Raw genomic sequence first — 27,265 nt, 5'->3', positions numbered from 1 at the left:
TTATTCTATTTTTGTATTTTATTGATTTATTCACCCTGTAAAATAGTGTGGTCAAGGAGCCACAAGGTGAACAAAAACAAACAGCACCAGCCACTAGTTTCCAGAGTCTTCTGATTAATTTTTATTTGCTTCTTCACACTATGACAACCACCTTTTCCCTCTGAGCTTCCACAAAACACTCTTTTTATAGCCAATTGGCAACATATCTGCACATGAGTGGACCAAGCCACAATTAAACAGGTAAAAAACAACAAAAAAAAACAAAGTCTAAACAGAAACAAAAATACAATTATTAATCTAATTTACAAACTCATCTACATAATGAAATAGTCTGCAAAATAAACTCTGTAAGATAACTCAAAAAGTTACTTTAAAGAAAAACAAACAGATCAGTATTCAAAGAAAACCCTCTAATTGGTAGAACCCAGCAAGACAATCCGTGACATCATCTACCAGGGGTCTCAAACTCCAGTCCTCAAGGGCCGCAGTCCTGCAACTTTTAGATCTGCCTCTGCTGCACCACACCTGAATAGAATAATTAGGTCATTAGCAAGGCTCGAAGAACTGATCTACACAAGGAGGAGGTAATTAAGCCATTTCATTCCAGTGTTTTGTACTTGTGGCACATCTAAAAACTGTAGGTCTGCGGCCCTCGAGGACTGGAGTTTGAGGCCCCTGATCTAGCCATTTAAGCAGCAAATACTGGGCCGGCCCCTCCCATACTCCTGCCCTGCTGCAGATCTACAAGGGACAAACAATGGTAAGGAAAAACACAAATACCATGAATATACTCTGAAACAAAATAAACAAGTTCAACCAATAGTAAATGCATCAGAAATAAGAATAAGGGACAAGTGGTGAACACAAACTGAACCACTTTGTCACATTCCTCCCGCCCCCTTTAAGTCACTCAGTCTTCATAGGAACGGGAAAGGAAATCCGCTACAACATTCTTCCTTCCAGCTTTATACTGAATCTTGAAACGGTAAGGTTGCAACGATAAGTACCATCTGGTGATTCTTGCATTGGTCTCTCTCATTCTGTTCATCCACTGTAAAGCTCAGTGGTCTGTCTCAAGCACAAATTCACCACCCAGCAGATAATACTTTAAAGTGTCAAGAGCCCATTTTATTGCCAAAGCTTCTTTCTCTATTGTTGAGTACCTCATTTCTCTGGGGAAGAGCTTTTGACTTATATACTGCACTGGTCTTTGGTCGCCTCCATCACCTTGCAGCAACACAGCTCCTAGCCCCACTCCTGAAGCATCAGTTTGCACAGTAAATGGTCGTGAAAAGTCTGGACACTGTAACACAGGTTCATTACACAAACATTTTTTCAGATCTGCAAATGCAGCCTCACACTCTGGAGTCCAATTAATCTTGTTGGGGCAAGATTTACATGTTAAGTCACTAAGAATGGCTGATCTGGTGGAGAAGTTGGGGATGAACCGACGGTACCAGCCAGCTAAACCTAGAAAAGATCTTAACTTTTTCTTAGTTGTAGGAGGAGGACAACCACCAAGGTTATCAACCTTACTCACCTGAGGGCGGATAACCCCACCCCCGATGACGTAACCCAAGTATTCAACCTCAGTCTTTGCAATGTGACACTTTCCAGGGTTGATGACTAATCCAGCCATTTTGATTCTTTGTAGGACATCTGTCAGATGCTTCATGTGGTCTTTCCATGTCTCACTGAACACCACAATGTCATCAATGTACGCTGCTGCATAGCCATCAGCTCCTTTTAAAACCAAGTCCATCATCCTCTGGAATGTAGCAGGAGCTCCATGAAGTTCAAAAGGCATAGTTCTGAAATGATGAAGTCCACTAGGAACCCTGAAAGTAGTTAAATCCCTTGAGGACTTAGTTAATGGAACTTGCCAATAACCTTTACAGAGGTCAAGTGTTGTAAGGTACTTAGCATTCCCCAAACGCTCAATAAGTTCATCCACTCTTGGCATTGGATAAGCATCAAAAACAGAGACAGCATTAAGTTTTGAGAAGTCAACACAAAATCTCTGTCTTGAGTCATTTTTCTTGGGAACAAGGACCACAGGACTGCACCATTCACCTCTGGAAGGCTCTATAATCCCGATAGCCAGCATTTCTTCCAGCTCCTGTTTCAGTGCAGGCATGAGCTTTGCTGGAACTCTGGAGGTTGAATCCAGAGTTCATAGGTGGTTGGTGGGGACTGCGAAGATGTATGTCATACTTAATGAGATGGGTGTAGTCTGGTTTTGTGCTGAAAAGCTCCCTTGGCAACATAGCCAGCATTTCCTCTTGCCGCTGTGGAGATAGATGGCTTACATCTGGCAAAAGCTGTTTCCCAAAGTTAGATGGAAGGAATTGCTCTTGAAGCTCTTCTTCGTCGATTACAGCACGAACCCACAACTGCATTGACGGAACTGACCGGTCAATCCACTCTTTCAGCATGTTAACATGAAAAACATGCTGTTTTTTGCGGCGATCTGGCATGTTGAGCTCATAAGTAACGGGACCTACTTTTCTATTTATGATAAAAGGCCCCTGCCACTTGGCTAAGAGGCTGCTTTCAGTAGTTGGCAAAAGAAGCGACACTTTTTGTCCTTCCTTAAAGATCCTTCTATGAGCCGTTTTATCATAGTTGAGCTTTTGGCGCTGCTGAGCTTCTACTAGATGACTATTAGCCAGTTCCTGAAGTTGTTCAAGCCTGTCCCTCATTTTCAACACGTATGAGAGTGATGTACACTGTTTTCCAGGTGTGGACCCCTCCCAAGCCTCTTTGAGGACATCTAGTGGACCTCTGACAGTATGACCATACAAGAATTGAAAAGGAGAAAACCCAGTAGATGCTTGAGGTACCTCTCTATAAGCAAAAAGCAGAAACGGTAACCACTGATCCCAGTCTTTCCCTGAGTCTTTCACAAACTTCTTCAAAATGGACTTCAGAGTTCCATAGATGTTGGGTTCAGTTTGTGCTGTTTGTTTTTTAATGGTTTCATTTAATTAAAACAAAATTGTGTGAGTACCTTTGCAAAAATTCCCACGTTTACTTTTAATGTTTCTTCTTCCTTACAAAATGAGGTTAGGATATTGGATTTTTTTTTCCTCAAATGGGATGTGAAGAAAAACCCAGTTTGCTTAATGTGTAGCGCCACCTGCTGGACGAGTTTGATTTTTGTATTTAATAGAAAATCTCTTATGGTATGATCTTCTCTGTTATCTTTACTTTGACTTCTTTTTGAGATGGTGAAGAATAACAACTGTAAAATTTATTAATTCATGTCAGATTAAAAGCTAAAAATTAACATAAAATTAATAGTAAACATAACATTGTTTAACTACAAATATAGATTAGAAATAAAAAGATAAGATTTATTGTCATTGTCATCAACAGATTACAGATTGAGATTTGCTCGGCTCGAGTTAAGATGCAGGTTATGTGTATATACATAATATACAAAGATAAAGAAATAAATAGTACAAAATGAGAAATAAATAGACATCAGAAGATGGTTGCAGCGCCTGGAGGTGTCGCAACAGAATTTATATTTTTAACAAAGTGGTGTCAAGAGCAGAAGTTCTTATGCCTTTGAATTTAGTGCCATGATTGCCATCGGGTAAAAACAGTTTTTTAGGCGATTTGTCCTGGTTTTTATTGCTCTGTATCTCTTGGCTGATGGCAGCAGCTGGAAGAGTCATTTAAAATGTCCAAAACTTTCTTGTGGAGCCTGGAAGTGTAAATCTGTTCCATAGTGGGGAGGGGGCAGCCTATGGTTCTCTCTGCTGCCCTAACAACCCTGTGGAGTAAAAATTCAAAATAAAAAATAAATGCGTATTAAATTTATATCTGAACTTCTGATGACAACCTCTTGGCAATACATCCAGACTTAAAAATATATTCATTTTACTTTGGACTTGAAATAAAATTAGGATAAATTTTATATCAAACAAACATTAGATGAAAGGCACAATACAAAAAATGGTGCAAGGTGTAGCATCAGTTTAAAAATGCCAATTCATATCCACACATTTTAACTTCTTCTCCACACTTGGATCTATACGTAATGTTTTTAAAGCTTCTTAATATCCAAGAGTCTTTATGCCATTGTTGAAATTATTGCTTAGATTCACTCTATATTTGAGTCAATAATAATTTTGCTGTTAAAATTAGGAAGTTTAACTTTAATCACATTAAGTTGAACAGAAGATGCTTCAGTATTCTAGAAGTGCACTCATTAAAAAAGCATTTAAATTACAAAACAATTTATTTGATTAAATCTTTGTATTACAGTTTTCTACAGGGAGTTGTTTCAGAAATCCTCTCTATGTAGACGTTCACTGTCTCCTCCTGTCCACATGGAGGCAGCAGTGAGGTATTTGCTGAACTCCGCACTAAAACGAAATTCAAACCTCTGCCGAGATATTTTCCTTTTGTCCTCACATCAGGTCTTTTATCGTTTTCATTAATTTAAAAGCTTAATGGCATTCATTTTTTGTGTCAATTTAGCCACCGAAATAGTTTCTCGTTGAATGAATCTTCTGAATTCAATCGGAGTCAACATAAGCAGCAGTGTTTTCGGTTACTGATGAGTACTGACCGTTTCAAAGTTCCGACAGACCGCAGGTTTAAATCTTCGGGGAGCAGGAGCAGCCAACATGGACACTCGAGACCCAGTAAAGTGTTGGCCGAAAGGAACCAGGCGGTGGTGGCGGTTGGAGCCTGGGTGGAAGTCGGACAGGATTTCCTGGAGCACCCGGCTGTAAGTTTGGCTTTAAAATCTGCCGCGACTAGTTAGCTTTAATTTAGCCGTTACCAAGGCGATGAACTGTAGTGCCAAGTGTCACGTTTGTTTTGATAGAGCCCTTACTTTTAATATAGTTTTTATCCAGGCCATTAGGAATTTTGTTAATTTAGCCCAAACGTCAAGTTTGACAATTTTATAAATTATTATAAAATTGAAAATATCAGTTTTATTGTTTGGCTTTTGTCTATGGGTTAATTTTGCTGGTTATATTTTACGTATAATTTAGGGACGCACCAATATTAAAAATTTTCAAAATGGTGACGTCCCATTATAATTTTTTAATGATATATATTTTTCTCTACCATCACGACTCCTTTGGGTGAAAACCCCCACCAGTATCAGAGGGGCCCATTGTAAAAATGAATATTGGTGGTTTACAAAGCCCCAGTTTTATTTATTGGACCCATGTGTTAAAAATCACTAATTCGGCTGATACATATGTTGGTGCCGATATATCGAACATTCTTGTTATAATTTGCTAGATTTTTGATGTGTAGTTTAATCCAATTTGAAAGAAAAAAAATAGCTGGATTGGATTTAGCAGTTAAAAAAGCAAGTAAGCCCTACATAAAAGGCATTTGACTAATTGGTCATTAGCACTTTTGTTGAGCATTTTTATAATGCAGAAAGACAAAACCTCATATATATATAAGTAATTGGTGTTATTTATCAAGCTGTAAATGGTTATAAGATGGTTTCCAAACAATTATTAGTGAATTTAATGTTATTCACCAGATGAAAACATTTGACAGCCTCCGATCTTCCAACAAGTAGGGATCCCAATAAAACAACCCAAGAGCTCCAATCAAAAGGTATTAAATAAAAATTGAAAAAGAAAGGCTTGTTTGGAGTGGTTTCCAGGAGGAAGCCAGTTTGCTCTATAACAGCTCTGGTAGCATGATTTAAGTTAAGAAGAGCTACTCAAAATTCCTCCAGAGTAATGTGAGACGAACACCGAAAATGGCTATTTATGGTTCTTTTCGCTACAATGATTCTACTATAAAATAGTTCAACTGTACTAATTCAACAAATCACTACATATGAATGGAAGCTAAACAGTTTGGTTTAGAGATTCAAGTTGAGATATTTTTAATAGCCGTATTCTAAAACATTTTAGCTTTGTTGGTACTGATTACATTTTTTGTAAATGGAGATTTTAGGGGTTGATAGTCTTGTTGTTTTCAGAGCTCTGTTTTGTTTTAGACCCTTGCTTTGCTAACTGAGGAGCGACAGGCACAAAAGAAAAGGGAGGATGAAGACAACCTGAAGCGGTTTCAAGATGAAGTGCGACGACGAGTCGCACATCAAGCTCACGTGTGCAAGCGACAACAGCAACCTCACTCGCATCCCCTGGTAAAGTATTCCCACTTGACTGTGAAGTCCTGGAAAAAAGCAGACAAGAGCAAAGGGCTGATTTGTTCAAAGTGTTGAAGGTCACAGAGTGTAAAAAGCTCAGAGGAGAACAAGAAAGCAGAAAGCATTGCACCTATTATTGGCATTGCAGCCCTGATTCACTTTATATTGAACAATGTTACGTCAGCCCTTCAAACCAGCATCATGTTTGCTAACTACATATTTCTGTTTTTTTACTTTTCCAGGCTTTGTCTTGTTTAGCTTATGTCTTCATTTATTTTGTCTTTGTTTTTCAATGTTTTTGTCTTACATTCTTTCATTGTGTAATGTGGTGTTCTATAAATGAGAACAGATTGTTCAAATTCTATAAATCATTTTAACACAATTAACACACATTATGACATGAGGAACTCTCTGACTTCACCCTCACATAAAGGCAGAAGTTATTCAAAATCTTGTACATTGTCTTGTACAAATGTCTGTTATATTACACACCAAATATCACTTCAGAAGAGTATAAAGTGAAACACAAGGTTCAGAAAATTCACCCAATCTGAAAGGTTTTCCACCTTCCCTGTAGGTTCAGGCTAAAAACAAATATTTTATCCCATCTCCACGGACTTTTTCTGTGGTCGGTTTTGTCCTAGATAATCTGATCGTTCCCTGGCAAAAGCATGTAAAAAATGGGCCCCAGAAAACAATTCTGGTTCCCGGTAAAGTTTCCTGGTACCTAGGCCTGTCACGATAGCAAATTTTGCTCGACGATTAATTGTCTCAAAAATTATTGCGATAAACGATAATATTGTTTGAAGACCTTTTTACACCGATTTAATGGAAATGACGTAATAATGCATGCAATTTCCTGCCAAAGATAGATACACTTTATTTTCAAAAGAATATTTAACACTGGAACTGATAAACAAAATAAACAAAACAGCAAAAATAAAATGGATTCTCAGTCTCCATTAACAAAAACCTCACTTGGAAAAAAAACAACTAAACAACATAAAGCCAAAGTGGAAATAAATACTGCATTCAACCACAACAGTGCAGATTATGAAGTCTGTATATTATGTTGCCCTTCAGTAATAATTAGATTTAAATAGAGAAGATGGGCACATCAACTACGTGATGCAATAGTTCACACTACATGATTTTTTGCTCCTATTTTTCCCCTTACAATAATCTTAGAACGTTGGTCTTTCTAAGATTGTGTGGTGTGTTACGGTAGATCGTCGTTGCTGCTCTGATCTAAATCAGGGTTTTCCCCACTGGGATCTTAACGCAGCCTGTTGAATGTGACAGGTAGCCAATCAGAAAGCCTGGATTCTCCTCTGTGTTTTCTGAGGGGAAATTACAGAGGGGAATCCCAAACAGCTGACACAGCGCAACCCGAAGTCCAGCGGACATTGGAGATGATATGTGGAAACAACATTAATGTTTATTCAACATACAAAGAATATAGAAATGACAAGAGGAGGAGTTGGAGCGAAATTGCTACCACAGTTGATAATCCCGGTAACTTTTCAGTTGTTCTTCGTTAACGTGACGTAAATAGGTTATAATGATTTTCATTCAGTCAGGACTTTACGCTGACACTAGCCACATACATTGCAGGTAGATTGTAGTAAAGCATTGATTAATGCCTGGTTTTAAAATTAGTTCACTGGACTTGTAGTCATTATTTTGTGCCCATTGTTGGACACCACACCGCAGGAACCCAATCGAACCGTTATACCTAAGATTTCTGTAGGGTAATGTGTGGTCTGTCAGGTTTTGAAAATGGGCCGACAATCGGCTGACAGCTCTAAGATCGTGTAGTGTGCGCTGGGCTTTACACTAAGGAAATGAGGAAGGGGGGGGGAGGTCCTCATTTTACTGGAGAGCACTGGAGTTGAGCCTTTTTTCATTCTGTCATTAACAGAAAGAGAAAAAGGCCGGAAGAGCCGATAATTAAAATGACGTCGATAGTTTTAATTTATCGTACGATTAATTGATTTACAGTTTATCGCGACAGGCCTACTGGTACCCTTATGACATATTCAGACAACAAAAATCACTTTTAATTGCACTTAGGCCAGCTACACTCTTTACATCTCCTCTTGTCAGGTACAAACGTTTCAGAATGCCAGCACGTTACCTAGCCGCAACTTGCTGTTATTTTCACAGCCATTTTTTATATCTGAAACTATGGAAAAAAAGAGAGAACAAATTAGGTTTTTGCAACAGCTAAAACAGTGACATTTTTCTTATTAGAAGATGTAGCTTAATAGTTAGCTCATCATTATGTTTTACATTGGTATGTTCTTAATAATACCAGTTTCTTAAAACACCTGTGTGGTTTGCAAGCTGCACCATGGCACACAAGCCATTCATTTTCCTGAAAAGATCATGATGTGGTTTAGCTTTCTGTATGGACCGATCTTTTCATGGTAGACATGTGTGTCTTTGTCTAGGTAATACCCCGCAGAGGACCTCCACATCATCAGATCCTGACCCAGCAGGTGTGCAAGGAAGAGGAGCATATCCACTCAGAACCTGCTACACAACAGAGCAGTTCTCCAGAGGTGAGGTGAAGGTTCCTCAGCATAAGAGAAGCAGAAAGCTCTGATGGATTTCTTGCTGACATTGGAGACACCCTTATTTTTATTTATTGCACCACACATTATAAATTCTACTGAAAACATCACTGAAATCACTGTTGCATAGTAAAATGTAAAAAAAAAAAAAAACATTTAAATGATTTTTTAAGAATGTCTTCTAAATGAAATCTTTTGTTATTCAGCTAAAATAAAAGTTTATTGATAAGTTAATTTAATTATTCTTTGCCTAAACCCGGGCTGATGAAGCTATTTTCTCCCCGGTTTGGTTTCGGGTCTGAAAACAAAAGGCTCTGAATCTAGTATTAAGCAGTTGCTGCAGGATTCTGTATAAACATTGAGTTATTTATGGGTGCAAACTGTAATGTTGAAGTTTACCCACCAGGGAGCACTAATACATTTCTTTCAGCTGGTAAATAGTTAATGTTTTAATCTCAATCAAGTTTACAATTACTTTTTTTCTTTGTTAGCATTTTTGTTGTGTTTTTGACCTCCAGAAGGATCAAACTATTTCCCTTTGTGTGACTTATCAGGTAATGTGGCCATGTGGAATATTATTCATTTCTACTGTTTTCCAGTTGAGTAAGCCGCTGAGGCAGGTCAGACTCAGACTGGCTGCCTGTCGGCTGACACAAGGGGAGGAAGTGCTGTCAAATCTTCCAGGAGGCAGATGGAGCATCTCTCCAACCAGACATGTGAGTGTCTGTGTCTAAACCTTTGTTCTGCTTTTTTTTAGCACACTTCCTATGGTCATATTTGCTTGTTTTTTTTCCTGGAAGTTGAAGGAATAACTAAAAACATTTGTCTCTCCACCCAGCAGACTGCTAATGCTTGTGTGTGGAGAACAGAGGAGGAACAAGAAACAAGAGATGTTCCTCTCTTTAGTAGTCAACATGAATGTCCCCTTGTTCAGCAGAAGGTAACTGAATTTCTCAACATGCAGAAGTGAAATCAAACATGTTATATTTTTTCAGACTTCAATTTTATACATTTACTTTTATTTTGTCTAATATCTGTGAGTGTTAGACAATAAACATGAACTTCAATTTTAAAAGTATTCTTACATCTCAAACCTTTTCCTGTTTTCTCACATTATAACCACAACTTCAGTGTATTATATCTGGACCTTATGTTAAGAGAGCAACACAAAGCAATTTGTAATGTGAAGTAGAAGGAATCGGTGCCTAGTTTTACAAATAAAAGCAATAATCTAAAAATTGTGGCTTTTTCCTATTAGCTTCTTATAGCAGTTGTGCTATGCTGTTTTGATTCTCAGATGATGGATTGAAGAGCTTTCTGTAGATATTCAAAGCTTGGAATATAGTTTTATAACCTAATTCAGTTATAAACCTCTGTTGCATTTCTTTGTCAACATGATGTGTGTTTAAGAATTCAAACCTCCACACACCTGCTGTATTTATAGGCGGTTAACATGCTATTCACATGTTAGCCACTAGTTAGCCGGCTCCAAATGGTTGGATTTTATTTAGGAATATTGCAGTAAGACAAGTGAAATACAAACAATATTTCACTTTTTAATTTCCAAATAAAAAGAAAAAACATTTATCCTTTTAATTCCACTCTACAATGGTGCTTCCTTATGACATAAAATGCTAATATATTAACTGTGAAGTTAATGTGGCAACATTGAAAAAACCACAGCAGGTATGAATAATTTTGCAAGATGCTGAGAACAGTTGAGAGTAGGGCTAAAATGATTAATCGTGATGAACTGATTATTGAAATAACTATCAACTAATTTAGACATACACAGAGACATAGAGAGATTTTATTGTCATTCAAATGAACATTTAAAAATGTACATTTGTTGCAAGGCTCCAATAACAATAAATAAATACTAATAAAAGTATCAATATAAATATATACAATAAAAGTAAAAAATTTAAATAATATGTATAATAATTATAATAATGTCTAACAATAATGCGCAATAAGTACAATATGTAAATAAAAGTATGTGATTAGTTGTAAACTGGAGTATACAGATAGAAAAAAAACATTTGCTGAAAGAACAACATAGTTTGAGCAGCAAATAAGCCACAAGTATAAAAATATAAACATTTAGCATTTTCTGTACACATCCTACCCAGAACTCCTCGAGTTGCAGTTTTAGCTTACCCTAGTTCAAATTTTCACTGCCAAACCTCAGCAGAGCATAATTACAACTGTAAAACTATGGCAAGTTTCTTTTTATATCTGAGCTTACAAAACAGATTCATGTTTCACTTCCTCAAGTGTTCATCTGGACATGAAAAATACACAGGAAGTTAAAATTCAGCTATTCCTCAAACCTACTGTGATAAACAGAAGGAGGTGGCAGTCCATGCCCGTGCTTTGTTTTGAATTAGCTTTATCTACTGCAGGGAAAAGGTCTGGAAAGGAATTTTATTCAGGTGTTTTCCAGTAAGGAGAAATATTTATATGTAAAGAATTTTTCTTCATACTGTTTTCTACATGAGGGACTTTTAGGGTTTTTATCAATGTTTTTATTATATTTTTTAAATGTTCTTTCTTTTTCATCTTCCACTTTAGGCCTGGATTTTATCATTATAGACACAATTATCTGATTTAACTTTTTTTTTTGAGATGATGACATCCAGCCATCTTTCCAGTCAGTCTGTGAGAAAGTCAGCCATCTGTTTGTTTTTTATCCATGAACCATTCATCTTTTTTCTTTCTTTCTTTCTTTCGCATTGCATGCTGGGGGTTGGTGGAGGAGCGTGTGGTGAGTGGACTGAGAGATTGAGAATTTTCTAACTTTGTTTTCCCTATCTTTATTGGGGTTTTTTGGATATTGTTCTTTAAATATTGTGGTTGTGGAGTTAGATTACGTGTTTTTTGGTTACATTTCTGTGTGTTATACCGGCATTTTGGCCTTTTGGCGCAAAATGCCGGAAATGGACTTGACCAAACTTACATGATTTGAAGATCATACCCAATAGTCTTACTATGACGGTGGAGGAATGTAGTTTGACGGTGGGAGAAGTTGTAGGTTGTAGCAGCATTAAATCTGCTGCTCAGATGAACAGCGCTATGGTAATTTTTGTTGACAGCGTGGAGAAGGCAAACAAAGTGATTGAAAAAGGCATTGTTGTGAACGATGTGTTTTTGTCCGTTTCCCCATTGAGTACCCCAGCTAAAAAAGTCACGATTGCGTACATACCGCCGTTTATCAGTGATGAATTGTTGGTGAGAGAGCTGTCACGACATGGGAAAATTGTTTCCGCGATTAGGAAAATGCCGTCGGGTTGTAAATCACCGCAGTTGAAGCACGTTGTTTCACACAGAAGACAGGTCCTCATGATCCTGAATAAAAAGAATGAAGAACTTAACTTAGTTCTTAATGTGCGAGTGGACGAGTTTGATTATGCCATTTATGAAAACTCGGGCACATTGGTGTGTTTTGGTTGCGGGGAAGTTGGTCACTTGGTTCGGGTGTGTCCTGGAAAAAATCTCCCTCCTGATAATTCAGTGCAAACTCAAAATAAAGAAAGTGAAAAATTGACAGATCAAGCTGAAGTTTCAGACTCAAGGAGTGTAGTGACAGTAGAAACGGAAGGGCAAACGCCTGAAAAAAACAATCACAGGGAAAGAGAAGTACAAGAGATGTGTGCGTTAGAGGACGGAGAACAAATCCTGAAAAGTCAAACGGTGGACGATTCACAGGAAAGGCAGGAAGGTAACAGTGAGGAGGGACAGAGTCCGAGTTTCCTAAAGTCTCTTCAGGGGGAAACAGATCCTGAGGAAATGGAAGATGAGGGCTGCAGTCAGACACCAGAGGAAGATGGCTTGGAATTTTCTCAAAAAAGGAAATTGTCTGAAAGTATTATTGGTTCTCAAACGGAAAATGATGACAGAGATACGGAATTAGAATGTTCTGGAAAAGTTCTAGAGTCAGAAAGTAATTTAGATGAAGAAGAGGAAGGTGAAGATGAAGGTTGGACTGAAGATAGTTTGGCCTCATCTTGCAAATCCATTGTTCAAAGTCAACAAAGGAAAGGTTATGGTGTGATAAATATAAAACATTTTTTAAAAGTTACTAAGAATATGAAAAATGTAAAAGTAGAGGATTTTTTTCCTGACAAGAAACTTTTTTTCATGCATGTGAGATCTCAGTTGAACAATAAAAGAAAAGGGGGAAACAATGATAAAGAAGTTTACCGGTTAAAAAAAATTAATCGGAAAACTTAAGCAAGAATTCAACAACAACGATGAGTTTGACGTTTAAATGTCTGTTTTTTCTTTTAGTGTTTTTTCTCCCATCTCTGATAATGAGCCACTTCAGAGTTTCTACTTTAAATCTGAATGGAGCCAGAGATGCGAAGAAGAGAATCAGTGTGTTTGAATTGATGAATTTAAAACATATAAATGTGTTAATGGTACAGGAAACACACAGTGATTGTGTAAATGAAATAGGTTGGAGGAGGGAATGGGGAGGAGAAATTATTTTGAGTCATTTAAACCAGGCCAGTGGGGGAGTTGCAATTCTGTTTTCGAAAGATTTTCTACCTACCATCTTATCAGTGTGAAGAAGTAATCAAGGGTAGATTAATGGTGGTGAAAGCAAAATATGAGCGTTTTAATATTGTGTTTGTAAATATTTATGCTCCCAATACAAGAGTAGGGAGGATTTGTTTGTTACATGAACTTAAAGATGTTTTGTGTAAGTGTGACACGGATGATTTTCTTTTTTTGGGTGGAGATTTTAACTGTACAGAAAATGATCAATTGGATAGGAATCATTTTGAACCTCATCCAGCTTTGACAACGTTCTTAGAACATTTGATTGATTTATTTTCATTGGTTGATATTTGGAGAGAAATGCACACTCATAAAATACAATATACATGGGCTTGAAACACAGACCATTCTTTTTCTGCAGCTAGGTTGGATAGAATATATAGTTTTAGACATAATTTTGGAATTTTTCAAGACTGTAGTATCCATCCTGTAAGTTTTTCAGATCATGCTTTGGTTTCTTGTAGTGCGTTTATTGCCAATATCAGACATAAATCTGCTTATTGGCATTTTAACACTGCTTTATTATTGGATACCAATTTTAAGGAAACGTTTATTTCATTCTGGAGGATGCACAAAACTAGAAAAGAGGATTTTGCATCTTTAGGGCAGTGGTGGGATCGGGGGAAAATTGAAATTAAAGAACTTTGTCAACAGTACACTGTCAATGTTTCATCTAGTTTAACAAAATCTATTAGAGATCTGGAGATTGAAATAGTGGAGTTACAGGTTTCTGCACAATCCACAGGAGATCGAGGTCTTTTTGAGAACCTCAAGTCGAAAAAAGCTGCTTTAGCTGATTTGCTGGGCTCAAGAACACAGGGAGCGCTGGTTCGATGCAGATTTCAGAAAGTTGCTTTAATGGACGCGCCGATAAAGTTTTTCTTCTCTTTGGAAAAGAAACAAGGATAGAGCAAGTTTATGCATGGTTTGAAATCAAATGCAGATGTTCTTTTGACTGCAGACAGTGACATTAGGCGGAGAGCAGCGGATTTCTATGCAGATCTATACAGCGAGGATGAAGACAGTTTCAACGACTTCTGCAGTGATCTTCCAAGAGTTTATGTTGATTTTGCCAAGGAGTTGGGAGAGCCCATAACTTTGGAGGAGATTCATGCTGCTCTGCAAATTATGGAAGGTGGGAAAGCACCTGGCATCGATGGACTTCCCAGTGAATTTTACAGAGCGTTCTGCTGAACTCTGGATTGACCTCTTGGAGGTTTTTGAGAAGAGTTTTGTTGAAGGATTTCTACCTCAGAGCTGCAGGAGAGCAGTTCTCACATTGCTACCAAAGAAAGGTGATCTCCTGGAGATTAAGAACTGGCGACCTGTTTCTCTGTTGTGTACAGACTATAAACTGTTGTCAAAGGTGCTGGCAAACAGACTGAAAAAGGTGATGGAGCAGGTTGTTCATCAAACGCAAACTTACTGTGTCCCTGGCAGATCGATGTTTGATAATATTTCCCTTATTATAGATATTTTGGACGTCTCCAGATCATTGGGATGCAACGCTGGTTTAGTTTCTTTATACCAGGAAAAGGCTTTTGACAGAGTCGAGCACCAGTACCTGTGGAGGGTGTTGGAAAGGTTTGGTCTCGACTCTAGTTTTATTGCCAAGATTATGGTTCTATATGAGAACATTGAGAGTGTACTGAAAATTAATGGCTGTTTATGTAAACCTTTTAAAGTCACAAGAGGTGTTCGACAAGGTTGTTCTTTGTCTGCAATGTTATATGCTCTGTCTATTGAACCACTGTTAAAGAAAATCAGGTCAAATATTGAGGGACTGGTTTTTCCAAGTTGTAATGTGTCTTTTACTTTATCAGCGTATGCTGATGATGTCATTATTATTGTTAAAAATCAAGAAGAAGTGAATAATTTAGGTAGAATTGTTGAGTTATTTTGTAAATTGTCAGCTGCTCGTGTCAACTGGGCTAAAAGTGAAGCTCTGGCTATAGGAAGCCGGTTTAGTGGGCTTCCTCAACTTCCAGGAGGTTTAAAATGGAAAAGAGGGGGTTTGAAATATTTTGGTGTATATTTGGGAGATGAGGACACAGAAAAAAAGAACTGGGAGGGAGTGATGGAGAAAGTGGAGGGAAGGTTAGCGAAATGGAGATGGTTGCTACCGCAGATGTCTTATAGAGGGAGAGTGCTCATTATAAATAATTTAATTGCTTCTTTATTGTGGCACAAGTTAGCATGTTTGGTGCCACCTGTTGGATTACTAAATAGAATTCAATTTTGTATGATTAAGTTTTTTTGGGATGACAAACATTGGGTCTCCCAGGCTGTGCTTTTCTTACCTAAAGAGGAGGGTGGACAAGGATTGGTCCATCTAGAGAGCAGACCTGCTGTGTTTAGGTTACAGTTTATTCAGAAATATCTCATGGGGAGGGAGGAGGATATTTTGTGGAAGCCAATAACAAGTATTATTTTGAAAAGAGTAGGAGGTCTTGGTTTAGATGTTTCTTTGTTTTTGTTAAATTGTAAAATGTTATTGTTGTATGAAATGCCAATGTTTTATAAAAGTTTGTTTAGAACATGGACAATTTTTGAGTGGAAAAGACTGGAACCAACTGTATCTTTGTTTTGGCTTCTAGAGGAACCTTTAATATTTGAAGCACGTTTGGCGTTAGAAGATAGAGTCGGATGGTCAAGAAGACTGCTGCAGGAAAAAGTTATAAAATTAAGACACATTGTGGAGACGGCTGGACCAGGACTTCAAAACACAGAGGCGACAGCTTCTTTGCTTGGATTGAAATCGATTTGAGTCATGAGGGCTATTTTAGATCTCTGGCTTGGAAAATTGACTTTGGATGAAAAGCAGATGCTGGTGGACTTTTTTAATGGAGAAGAACTCTCTGATTCTACAGATCCGTTTCCAGAAATGGGACTGAACATTGATTTCTCAGAATTGACGGGCCATCTCTTGATCGCTCAAAAAGATTTTATTTTTTGTATGTTGATTGGAAAATGTTTGTATAAACTGGTTGTTCAAGGATTGAATAAGAAACAATTAAGTGGAAAAACTGATACTGTTTGGAGAGACAGGTTTAAAGTCGGGGATAATCAGAAACCAATATGGAGAGTTTTTTATAAGCCCCCTTTGAGTAAGAGGGTAAGCGACCTTCAGTGGAGGATTTTGCACGGTGCTATAAGTGTTAACAGTTTTATAGTTAAATTTAGAAAAGATTTAAATGAACTATGTCCTTTTTGTGAAGAAGTAGAAACTATTTTTCACATGTTTCTTGAGTGTAAAAGACTTTCACCATTGTTTTTCTTGTTAGAAGATGTTTTTAAAAAATGTGGTGTCTTATTGGTCTGAAGTAGCGTTTATATTCAGTGCAGGTTATACAAAAAAGGAATCTAGTAAGTGGAATTTGTTAAATTTTCTTATTGGACAGGCGCAATTTCCATTTATATTAGTAGAAGAAATAAACTAAATAGTGTTTTGGGGGAAAATGTCGACAGGATGTTTATTCTGATGGTAAAACATAGAGTAAAAGCAGAATTTATGTTCTTTTCATTGATGTACAACTTAATGGAATTTTTCTCTTTGTGGTGTTTTAATAATGTGGTTGATAGAAAGCTAGTTTTCAATTCAATGTTTGCATGAAAGAATGAACTAAATGCTGTCAAAATGTATTTTTATTGAAAAATAAATGTGGTGTTAAAAATAAAAATAAAAATCTTTCTTTCTTTCTTTTTCTATCTCCCTCTCCCTCTCTTTCTTTCTTTGATTCAATGTGACCATACCTTCTTGTTCAAGTTGTCTCTCTGGACACACAAGTGCCCAAGTCAATACTGTACATGTTTGCACTAAAAATAGTTTAAATTTAACAGAAATCTGAAACTTTCATTCTGGAAAAGTGAAGAGTTTTAAAAAGAGAAAACTAGTAGGAACTATATTAGAGAAAGATTTGTATTTTTTATTGTTTGTGCCGTATTATTGTAGAAGTTACAAAATACAAATTCATGCCCCGTTTTTTAGATTTGCATAAAATATTTACATTTTATGCCATTTTTATGTTCCACAATAATCTTAATAAAGTACACCCAAGATTGTTGTAAAATGACAAAATGTGGATGTGAATACTTTTGCAGGTTGTTGTGTCCCTAATAACGCTTTCGTATGTTTAAGGTCAGCGGACACACCCTGTTGAATCCGAATAATTCACTCTTTGATCACGGTTCTAATACGAGCCTAGAAGTCCCAAAGTTTCTCTGGCCAATGACGGATGAAGAAAAAGTGAAAAAGCAGGTGGATTAAGATCAGATTTTACTTGTTTTTCTCCTGTTTGGCTAAAATTTCGCAGCTGACTCTGTCTTTCTCTGTAGCGTCAGTCTCAGTTCCTGAAGCACCGCCGCCTGGTCATGAACACTGAACGGGAGCAGGTGAAGGAGAACCAACTGCTCAGGAAACACCTGAAGAGGACTGCAAGGTGACCAGACTACCACTGATCTTCCTGCATCACTTTCTGCTACAGTTTTCATCCAACAATATTGTTGATAGATCTCACTCTAAAAAGTGTTTTTGGGCTGTAGTTCATCTTATCGACTTATTTACATTAATCTCACTTAATCCTTTAGTTTAGTGATGACAATTTACTTTTTTGTGTTCAATTATCTTAAAAGTTGCAAAGCTTTAACTTAAAGGAATATTTTACTTTGATTTTACTTGAAACAATTGAGTTCAATGCCAGTTTTGTATCCTATATCTGACCAACTCAGTTTACTAAGTTTATCCAACTCAATATATTACAATCATCCAACTCATTCATAAAGTTTATCCAACTCAATTTAGTAAGTTTTTATAACTTGATTCATTAAGTATGTTTAACACAACAAATTTAAGTCACTCTTATTCAAATCATTTATTTTTTTCTAATAAATAATTCATAGATTTTTAGATAGTCTTTATTTTCATATGTCATACACCCTTTTACAAGCGCCCAGCCCACATGGGCTTACAAGACACAATAAAAACATAAACAATAAAAACAAACAAGCGGATGGACATAAATATTCTTTAAACAAAAAAATTCCATTTTCTAAAGTTTCAGGCCTTCGAAATAAACTGTGATAATTGAAACACAACTCAGTATAGATCTCATATTCCAGGACACAACAATATTTGACTCAGGTTATTTTATGTTTGTTTACCTTTGCTGTGGCGCATTACAGCCGCTGTAATTTCTGAACATTCAATAAACTACAAAATTGGACTAATTAACTCATTCTTTTGTGAGTATACGTTACACACAACAAACATCAAATAGGACAAATATGTTTCATGAAGTATTTAATAAACAAATGGCTCCTACCACAAGAATTATGTGAAATTAAATACATTTTCTAATTGTTTCTGGCATCTTGCTTAGAGCACAGAGTCTGAGAGGCTTTTCCTCTATCAAACATACTATTTATTTTCATATCTTATTTAATGGAAATATTGATGTTGATGAGATTTTCTCCAAAACGACAAGCTTTTTCAACCTGCACAGTTCCACTGTTGAAAATGAGGCGCTAGCATTCACAAAGGACATTGAAATAAAATCCTGTCCAACATCTGGCTTAAGGTAACACCTCTGGAACCTGTTGTTGGAGGAAAAATATTGCAACTTCATAAGATGTACTTTTAACTTAACTGTGCTCTTTGGTTCCTCTTATCAGTCTAAAATTTCTCATTTGAGGTCATCAAATCAAATTTCAGATCTATCATAACTGACTGACACCTGCTGGCCTCAGGTTTGCTTTTTACTCTGAGAAACAAGTAACCTCCTCCCAGTGTCAGAATTTCAATGAGGAAGTTACTGCATTAGGTTTTCTATCACTTTAATATTTCTGCTATAACTGATGTATATTTGCATGTAAAATAATTCAACAGAATTTCATTTACAGTTTTTATGTCTTCATGTCATGAGGTAGATCTCAGCTGGCTGATGAGAGAAAAAGAAGATCTTGGTCTCAAAATGTTTGGGCTACCCTGGTCTAAACCCACTCTGTTCCTCTGCTAACAAATTACAAGATCCTAAGTACCTAACTAACCTTTCATCTTGTTATGGATTATGTATTTTCCTCTATCTATTTGATCTGCTTACACACACACGCTGCAGCTTACATAACCATGTTTATGTGTGACTGTCGCCAGTCATACATAAACAGACTGAAACTACCATTTAGTGTGGGTACAGATTGCCAGAGAAGAATAAAAGCTAAACTCGCGCTACAATGTTTGCCTCACTTGGTTGCATCCATAAGGTGAACTAAGTGTGGCCCAGCGCTGGATGGTGAATGTAACTCTGTATCTGTTCCATTTGTATGACTGCCTTCGTATTTGATCGAACTCCTCCTAGGGATTTCGATTGATCGGCTTCAAACTTGGTCAGTCTGATCACAAGGCATGGCCAATTAAAAGTTATCAAAATGGTGAGTGTATGAGCATGCTGATGGGGGATTACCAGGGGTCAAAGTTCACCTACTCGCCATGAAACACGAAACTGTTATATATCCTGCACAGAAACACACAGAGATACCAAACTTTCAGTGATTGATCGCCATCGGGTGTCCTACAATATCCAATGGTCAAATGATGACATCAGTTAGGCCACGCCCCCTGACAACAGGAAGTCTCATATTTTACTGTGAACGGTCGATAGCTTCTGGACCAAACTTTGCATGAGTGATCCTGGTGGGATGCCTGACCATCCTATATCATCATATTATGATGTCATCTAAGCCCCGCCCCCTCAGAACAGGAAGTGTCATATTTTACTGTGAACGGTCGATAGCTTCTGCAGTGGCGAGCAGGCTGCGGCTCTGGAAACTGTGCGAGAGCTTCTGCGGTGGCTGGAACCCCCACGGTGGCCAATAGGCCGGAGCGGCGCTGAGCTGCGAGGGCTGCACGAGGCTGCTCGCAGCTGAAATTTCTTTTTATAGTGCTTCACAGAAGGGAAAAAGAATTCTTGGTCAGATTTTTTATTTTGTCATTTAAGGATCAAAGCAGAGAAAGAAAAGCTTCGTCAGGACGAGGAGATGAAATTAGAGAGAGCTCGGACGCTTGTAGAGGCCAGGCAGAGGCTGGAGGAGCGAGAACGGCAGGTTCTGGAGCAGCTAGCACTGGAGGAGGAGGAAGAGAAGGAGAGAGCTCTGCAGCTGCTGAGGAGGAAAAGGGAGGAGAAGGAGAAAAACAATGACAAGTGGAAAGACTCTGCGAGGTAATCTAACTGATGTATGACCTACTGACTCATTCTGACTCTGATGAAGTTGTAGAAATATGTCAATCTGTGTAGCAGTGAGCATACTGTAGCTCAATTACTCAGAGATTAGTCAATTATCATTCTCGACTCCCAGAGCCAAGCAAAGATCTCAAGAAAAATTGAGTTCTAGTTAAAATATAAAGGAGGTCCCTGATGTTATGGACTGATTTTATTAGGAATGTTTCATATATGAACCTTTTGCTATAATGCTTATAAAATAAGTTAAGTTTACAAAAAAAATGTGTACTTATAAGAACACAATCTTTAATTTAGTAATTTATATATGTGTGTGTGTATAGCATTTAAGATGAAAACACCTTTGTCTGTAAATATGTTTTATCCAAAATTCCTCTGGTGGCATAGTTTTAGCTTTACTTGGTTCAAATTCATTGAAGGATTTCCTTAGCACTGCATTTTAGGCAATACAAGTATTTTTTTTTATTTGAAAAAGTAATTAAATGCATGGTTTCCCCCAGAAAACTTGCTAAGCCCAGTGGTCAGGGCGCCGAGGCTGTCTACTGTGTTTTTGTATTAAAAGATGTTAAGTAGACAGGAATAGTAAATATTACTGTGTAATTTTATGCTACGGGAAAACATTGCCAGTGAAATGCTACTTAAACCCACAACTAGTCTTAAAACAACAAATCAAAAAATACAATTAAAATGAATATCAATTATTTATACATTTGTTAAGTCAGAGGCTCCATCAGGCCCCCCAAGGTTTCAGGGGCCCATAAATGCTAATATTTTTACACAGACCACAGATATATAAATGTAACGTTTATTTATTGAGATTATCAATGCTGATAAATTTGATTTAATGGTTTCAGAATACATAAATTAAAATATTTTAAATTGTTTAACATTTAAATGTAAGATTTTAAGAAGCTGGCAAGTTTACTTCGTAAAAGTTCAAAGAACAATATTCATAGTTAAATTGTTTTGTTACCATAGCTGCAGTCTGATGCTATGAGTTTAATCTTTGAGTTTTAGGTCTGTTTGTTCACAAATACATTTTAGTAAACTGCAATTATAATTTATTGCTTTTTAGGTTTTCCAATTAAACTACAGTAGTCCCAGATTTCACTAAATCTAACACAGAAACTGTTAGAGGTGCTGATGTTTTTAGCAGCAAAAGGGACCCCTAAGTCAAATTCTGTTCAAGGCCTCATACTGCCTTGGACGGCCCTGCATGATGAGTTAAATCCATTGCACTGTGCAGCGATGCATAGCAAACGAGAGATTTAATTCAATGCTGCTAATGTGGCTTTAGTAGCTCTTCTATTTTGTGTCTGTTGAGTTTTTATTAAGGGCCACAGAAACTACCTTGGTTGCTCAAGTTTGTGGGACGAGTTTGTCAGATCTCCGCGAGCATTAACTCTGGCTGACTAAGTGAACAAAGCATTTGATATGGTTTGATGCATCGTGTAACTGAAAAAATAATATTAAAAAAATAATAATATAAAAGCAGCGTGAAGCGTGACTACGAGGAAAGCGTGTAAACTCCTCACAGGGCTGCTCCTGCATGATGAGTGGTTAGTGGTGATTCGTTAACCACTAACGCACCGGCCAACCGGGACCATACATAAACTTAACAGGGAAGACAGAGCCATACGCTGGGCAGCATGTTAAGATGTAAACCCCCCACATAATTCTTTGTTCACAAAGATAAATCTTCTCACCACTCTATAAGTTATTCCTGTGGTTCACATAGAGTTGCGCAACCAGAGCTAACACGGTGGGTTTTAAACTCTTACTTTGAGTTCGTCAAAGAAAAATAATTCCACGCAGGGGGTTTATGCAAATATCCATACAGGTCAGCTTGTGTCCAGTTTGTGTGAAAGAAGGCGTGTGATCCGCACTGAGGTACACTTAAGAGATCAAGCAGTGAGGCAACAAGCAGAGGCGTCAGCTGTGAGATTGGTCCACTCTCCCAGCTTTAAATGCATAAACTATAAACTTATCTTTTAGGAATAAATTTGCTCCGCCAGTGAAACTCTCTGAGCAACAGAGTGAGCAACAGAGACGCTTTCAATATGGAATAAATTATAAAATTTAAAAAAAAATTTAATTATTATTTTTTTGATGATTAATTTTTCTAATAACAAAATCAAGCAACGCCCAGGCCTGGATCACCTGATTCAAATTCTGTAAGAAAAAAATAATAATCTATTAAGCACCTTTTTCTATCCAATTAATCTGGGTTAATCCAAAAATTATCAACATATCAGCCCTACACTATGTTGATAAGACAATCAGAAAGGGTTGTTGATGCGTCCTTTGCTACAAATGATCAAGCGTTCACTAAAAAGATGCTGTTATTTCATTTATGCAATAAAATGTCTATTTTCTTATTTATAAAAGGAATTGAATCATTTGTTTATTTACATCTTTTTATGTATTTCTTTCTTCTTTTTTTTTCTCCATTTTTTTCTCCGAAGAGTTTTTGCGGCGCTAGTGGCTTGTATTTTTGCGACAGTAGGCAGACAGGAAGGAGGGTGAGGAGAGGGGAAGACGGGAAGACATGCGGCAAAGGGCGTCGGGACCGGGAATCGAAGACTAAGGCCTCCAAACGTGGGGCGTGCTAACCCCCTGTGCCACCACAGCACGCCCCCTTTTTATGTATTTCTAATGTATAAAAATACATAATAAAAAGTTGCCTTTTTTTTATACAAATAATTGATTAATTGATAGAACAATCAATTAATTAATAACTAAAATAACTGTTAGTTGCAGCCATACAATCCTTTTTTTCAGATGCTTCAACATGAATGTTTAATCTTCATCCGTTTTAATGTGCAAACAGCCAAATTGCTGCTTGCAGTTAACAGAAAGCAGCCTGTAAGCATTTCTAAGCTGAATAATAACCTGTACGTGACTCTCTGCAGGTTTGTCGAGGCTCTGAGAGCTCAGATGAAGGAGCGTTTGTCTCAGATGAAGCTGGAGCTTCCTACTCTCTGCTGCTGTGCCTCCTCTTTTTGGGATTCCCACCCCGACACTTGCGCCAACAACTGCATCTTCCACAACAACCCCAGAGGTACTAACAGCACCCTTTATACCTATGCACACATATGGCCTGTGAACTGCTGTCTGAAATGCTTCTCTCCTCCACAGCGTATGCTAAAGCTCTGCAGTTAGCACTGGTGAATTTGGACTTACAGTAATGGAAACTGCATTTTCTGAAGGAACTGGCGTCCCGCTCTCATTTTTTGTCAGATATTTATTTAGACTTTAAGTGGTTGCATCATTAGAAGACATGCTGTAGTACTTTTCACACATATTTTCTTTAGGGTGAATTTGGCTGCTTGTTGTCACCAAATTACCTGGCCAATTTAACATTCCCAGTGATTTTAATAGCACCCTGATTGGATTAATTATTATCCCCATTACTCTTTGTTAAGGTTCTAATCCAGCTCAAACGCAACTTTCTAACAATTTAAGCAATACTTTTCTGGATTAGGTATAATAAATATTTTTCTCTGTTTGCATTTTGTTAACATTTTTTCTTACTGTATTTATTGCAAACTATGAATTCTGTGTATATGGGAACATTGCACATGTAATTATTGACATAATTTTACAATGTCAGTAACCAATCAGGAAATAAGTATCTGTTAACTTGAATTTCACTCATTGTTGTCGGGTGGATTTTGCAAGAATTGACTTTCTGCTCTGCTGTTTTTTTAAAGAAGTATTAAAAAATAAAATCTCACGTTTCCCTCACTATCTATTAGTTTCTATGAGATTTCAGAATCGATACCACTCTGCCAGACAGAATTGTCCTGATATAGTCAGATTATATAGATATAGTCAGTTATAGTGTTTCTTTAAGGCTTTATATAGTGCCTTACAAATGGCTTTTTTCAGATCCTAAACATAAGTGTTTATTAAAGTTATAATGAAAAATATATTTGATATTTTATGCTTATTTCTTTACCTCACTGTTTATAGCACTGTTTATTTCTCCATATTTCTTTTATTATTATTATTATTATTATTATTATTATTATCGTTAGAGGCTAATTTCTTCACTGACAATATATTTCATATTTGGCACCAAAAAAATTCTCAATACACTGCCACAAAAAATTTAAACATTTTAGTAGAACAAACAACATTTGTACTTGGGTAAATATTGCTGTTTCACATCAACATGAATTGTAATTGAAGCACTTTTTGAAATAAATGAACAGCTTCTGATTTAATCAGCAACAATAATTTGAAGTTTTGATGCATTAACTTGTGCACTGAATAAGCAGATGATAAAAAAATTTGGACTAAAACTCAATTTTAGCAAAGCCCTTCAAATGCAACAGTAAGAAATATCCATCCAGGTTATGAAAGCTACTGACTTTTTCAGTGTTTTACTATTTTATTTTAATAATTTGAATGTAGTTTTGAATCATTTCAAATATGTCATCCACAGTTTTAGTTCCAAAAATCTCCAACAAAACTGGTTGGACAAGACAGGATCCAGGTGAAAACTTGAGAGTGATGTGTTATTAATATAATGAAACATGTTTTTCCTCTTCAATCTCAAAGTAATTACACCGTGCCAATACATACCAAATTAATCTGGCAGAATCTTACTGAGGACAAACAGCGGTTCAGTTCAAAATGTTTTACATATCTGTCCATTCCTGATGCCTATCTCCAGGGGTCTACGGGTGAGAGGCGGGGTCACCCTAGACAGGTCGCCAGTCCATTGCAGGACAACACAGAGTCAGACACGGCAAACAGCCATGTATGCACACACTCACACCTAAGAAGAACTTAGAGAGACCCATCAACCTAATAGTCATGCTTTTGGGCTGTGGGAGGAAGCCGGAGTACCTGGAGAGAACCCACCACGCACAGGGAGAACATGCAAACTCCATGCAGAAAGACCATTACCCTGGAATCTGCTGTAATTCAACAGTGCTACCAACTGCGCCACTGTGCAGCCCTGGTTTACATGTAGTTTAATTTATCCCAATTAAAATCTCATTATTTCTTGTAATAAATGGTCCAAATTGGATTGCACAAGAATTAAAGTACCATGCTGTGGATCTGAGCATCAGACTGAGGAAGAAACTTGGCAGAAAATGTTTGCCTTTGCTCCCAACTAAGTACGGCAAGTCATTTACCATATAATGGCCAATTGAAACTGTCATTTCCTCAGTTCAGTTCTTGTCAAAACTAACTATTTTGCTCTCAGGAAATGGTTCTTACTATCCAATCATATCTTTTCTCATTCATACAATTTTGCTTTCAAAATAGTAACTATAGCCTAATTTAACTTTTTTATTTATTACAATTCTGTATTGCTCAAACCAAAAGAGCAATGAGTTTATGGTAAGGGAGAGATATAACCATTTTTCTTTGCTGCAACCATGAATAGATTGTGTAAAATTGTTTCATTTATTAATTAAAGTGCATAAGAAATGTGAAAGAAAAGTGGGCAGACTAAAAAGAAATTATGCAAAGGTAACAGCTTGAATGACCACTTTTTACAACCAAGGTGTGAGGAACGTTGATACAGATTCCTGAGTAACTTCTTTTGTTTCTTGAAGACTTATCTCTCTAACAAAATGCTTATTCACTTCTGATCATGCTTACAAGTTTTAAATAACAGTACGGTAATCCAAATGTGAGGACCATTAAGGTGACGAGTCACTGACTTAAACCCTCCATCCTGCTGGTTTGGGTCATTTTTACAGAATGGGGGTTAGTGAAAGTTAGTGAAAGCCTACATTGAACCTTGAATCAGATGACTACACCGGGTGCCATTTGTTTTAGCTAAGAACCAAAGAACTGTAGCTGCAATTTACACCATCTCTACCCTTAAGGTAATACCAGATTGCAGTATCAATTTCAGTTGCAACATTTAGTTGCAATTTGGCTTGAACAACCGGAACTCATAGATCCATCTTTTCTTGCATTACTGATTCAGGCTGCTGGTGGTGAAATGGTGTGGAGAATACCTTTTAGTTCACTTTGTGCTACTTTAGCATCTCTTGAAAGCTACAGAATATTTTTGCAGATCTTTTTCACTTCCTTTTGAGCTCAGTTTACCCATCTTCTGATTGCAGGATTATGCACCAACATGCAAAGCATCTCAAGATACTTTCTTTATCAAGTCTAATCTCCAATTTAGTAGCTGTGGCCATCTGCAAATCTACTACTAACACATCCATAACCACCAAAATCTCTAAAAATGTTTGACACCTTGAGTGTGTGCCAAGAGGAACTAAGACAGAATGGTGGACCACCAACAGACCTCAGCTCTTCAGCTGCTACTACTAAGAACATTTAACCTTTTTTTTAGCTTTTCCTTTCACAAGAATGATATATTTACTATTGCACACACATCCACTACTGGTGTTTTCCTTCAAAGTATTATAAAACATTTGCAGTTATGTTTTTAATTGATGGAAATTGTGGGTACTATATCAAAATCTTAATGTAAAATGTTATAGACAATATATAATCCATCTTTTACTAATCATGCTTCCTTCTTTCTTTCTTTCTTTTAGTACTAAATGGGACTATTTTCTGTGATTTTTACTAAGACAGACCAGGGTGAACCCAAATCTAATTGATTCCAATGAGTGACCAAATTCTGTTCTTGCTGGAAAAACCCCCAAAAACAATCTGTCAATGTTTGCCATTTGTCAACTGTATGATTGTTTGAATAAAGCAAATTTACAAAACCCTTGTCATGTTTTGGATCTACAATGATAGAT

General features: G+C 37.0%; 1 protein-coding gene across 4 annotated transcripts; it reads left to right on the top strand.

Moving 5' to 3' along the window:
* The first annotated feature begins 3,793 nt into the window (after window positions 1-3,793).
* On the top strand, window positions 3,794-27,224 carry ccdc15 (coiled-coil domain containing 15). Of its 4 annotated transcripts, none has more exons than XM_028030929.1 (10): window positions 3,794-4,744; window positions 5,993-6,142; window positions 8,599-8,709; window positions 9,321-9,437; window positions 9,560-9,661; window positions 17,423-17,542; window positions 17,620-17,723; window positions 20,277-20,498; window positions 23,429-23,577; window positions 27,056-27,224. In XM_028030929.1, exons 1-10 carry the CDS (start codon window positions 4,571-4,573, stop codon window positions 27,088-27,090), a joined length of 1,284 nt encoding a protein of 427 aa, XP_027886730.1. In that variant the 5' UTR covers window positions 3,794-4,570; the 3' UTR covers window positions 27,091-27,224. The 4 variants fall into 4 exon arrangements, with proteins under 4 accessions (XP_027886730.1, XP_027886731.1, XP_027886728.1 ...); XM_028030930.1 differs by lacking the exon at window positions 27,056-27,224 and adding an exon at window positions 25,198-27,046 and having other exon boundaries at window positions 3,795-4,744; XM_028030927.1 differs by lacking the exon at window positions 27,056-27,224 and adding an exon at window positions 23,655-24,450 and having other exon boundaries at window positions 3,796-4,744.
* The last annotated feature ends 41 nt before the right edge of the window (window positions 27,225-27,265 follow it).

Source organism: Xiphophorus couchianus, chromosome 11, assembly GCF_001444195.1.
Source record: "Xiphophorus couchianus chromosome 11, X_couchianus-1.0, whole genome shotgun sequence".
Taxonomy (NCBI): domain Eukaryota; kingdom Metazoa; phylum Chordata; class Actinopteri; order Cyprinodontiformes; family Poeciliidae; genus Xiphophorus; species Xiphophorus couchianus.
This window is presented reverse-complemented; position numbering and strand designations above follow the sequence as displayed.

Bases quoted from the DNA above. Each gene is read 5' to 3' on its own strand.
- ccdc15 (XM_028030927.1), top strand. From the start codon at position 4,571: ATGAGTACTGACCGTTTCAAAGTTCCGACAGACCGCAGGTTTAAATCT. The intron at 6,143-8,598 runs GTAAAGTATTCC...GTCTTTGTCTAG, and splicing joins AACCTCACTCGCATCCCCTG to GTAATACCCCGCAGAGGACC. The intron at 9,438-9,559 runs GTGAGTGTCTGT...CTCTCCACCCAG, and splicing joins GCATCTCTCCAACCAGACAT to CAGACTGCTAATGCTTGTGT.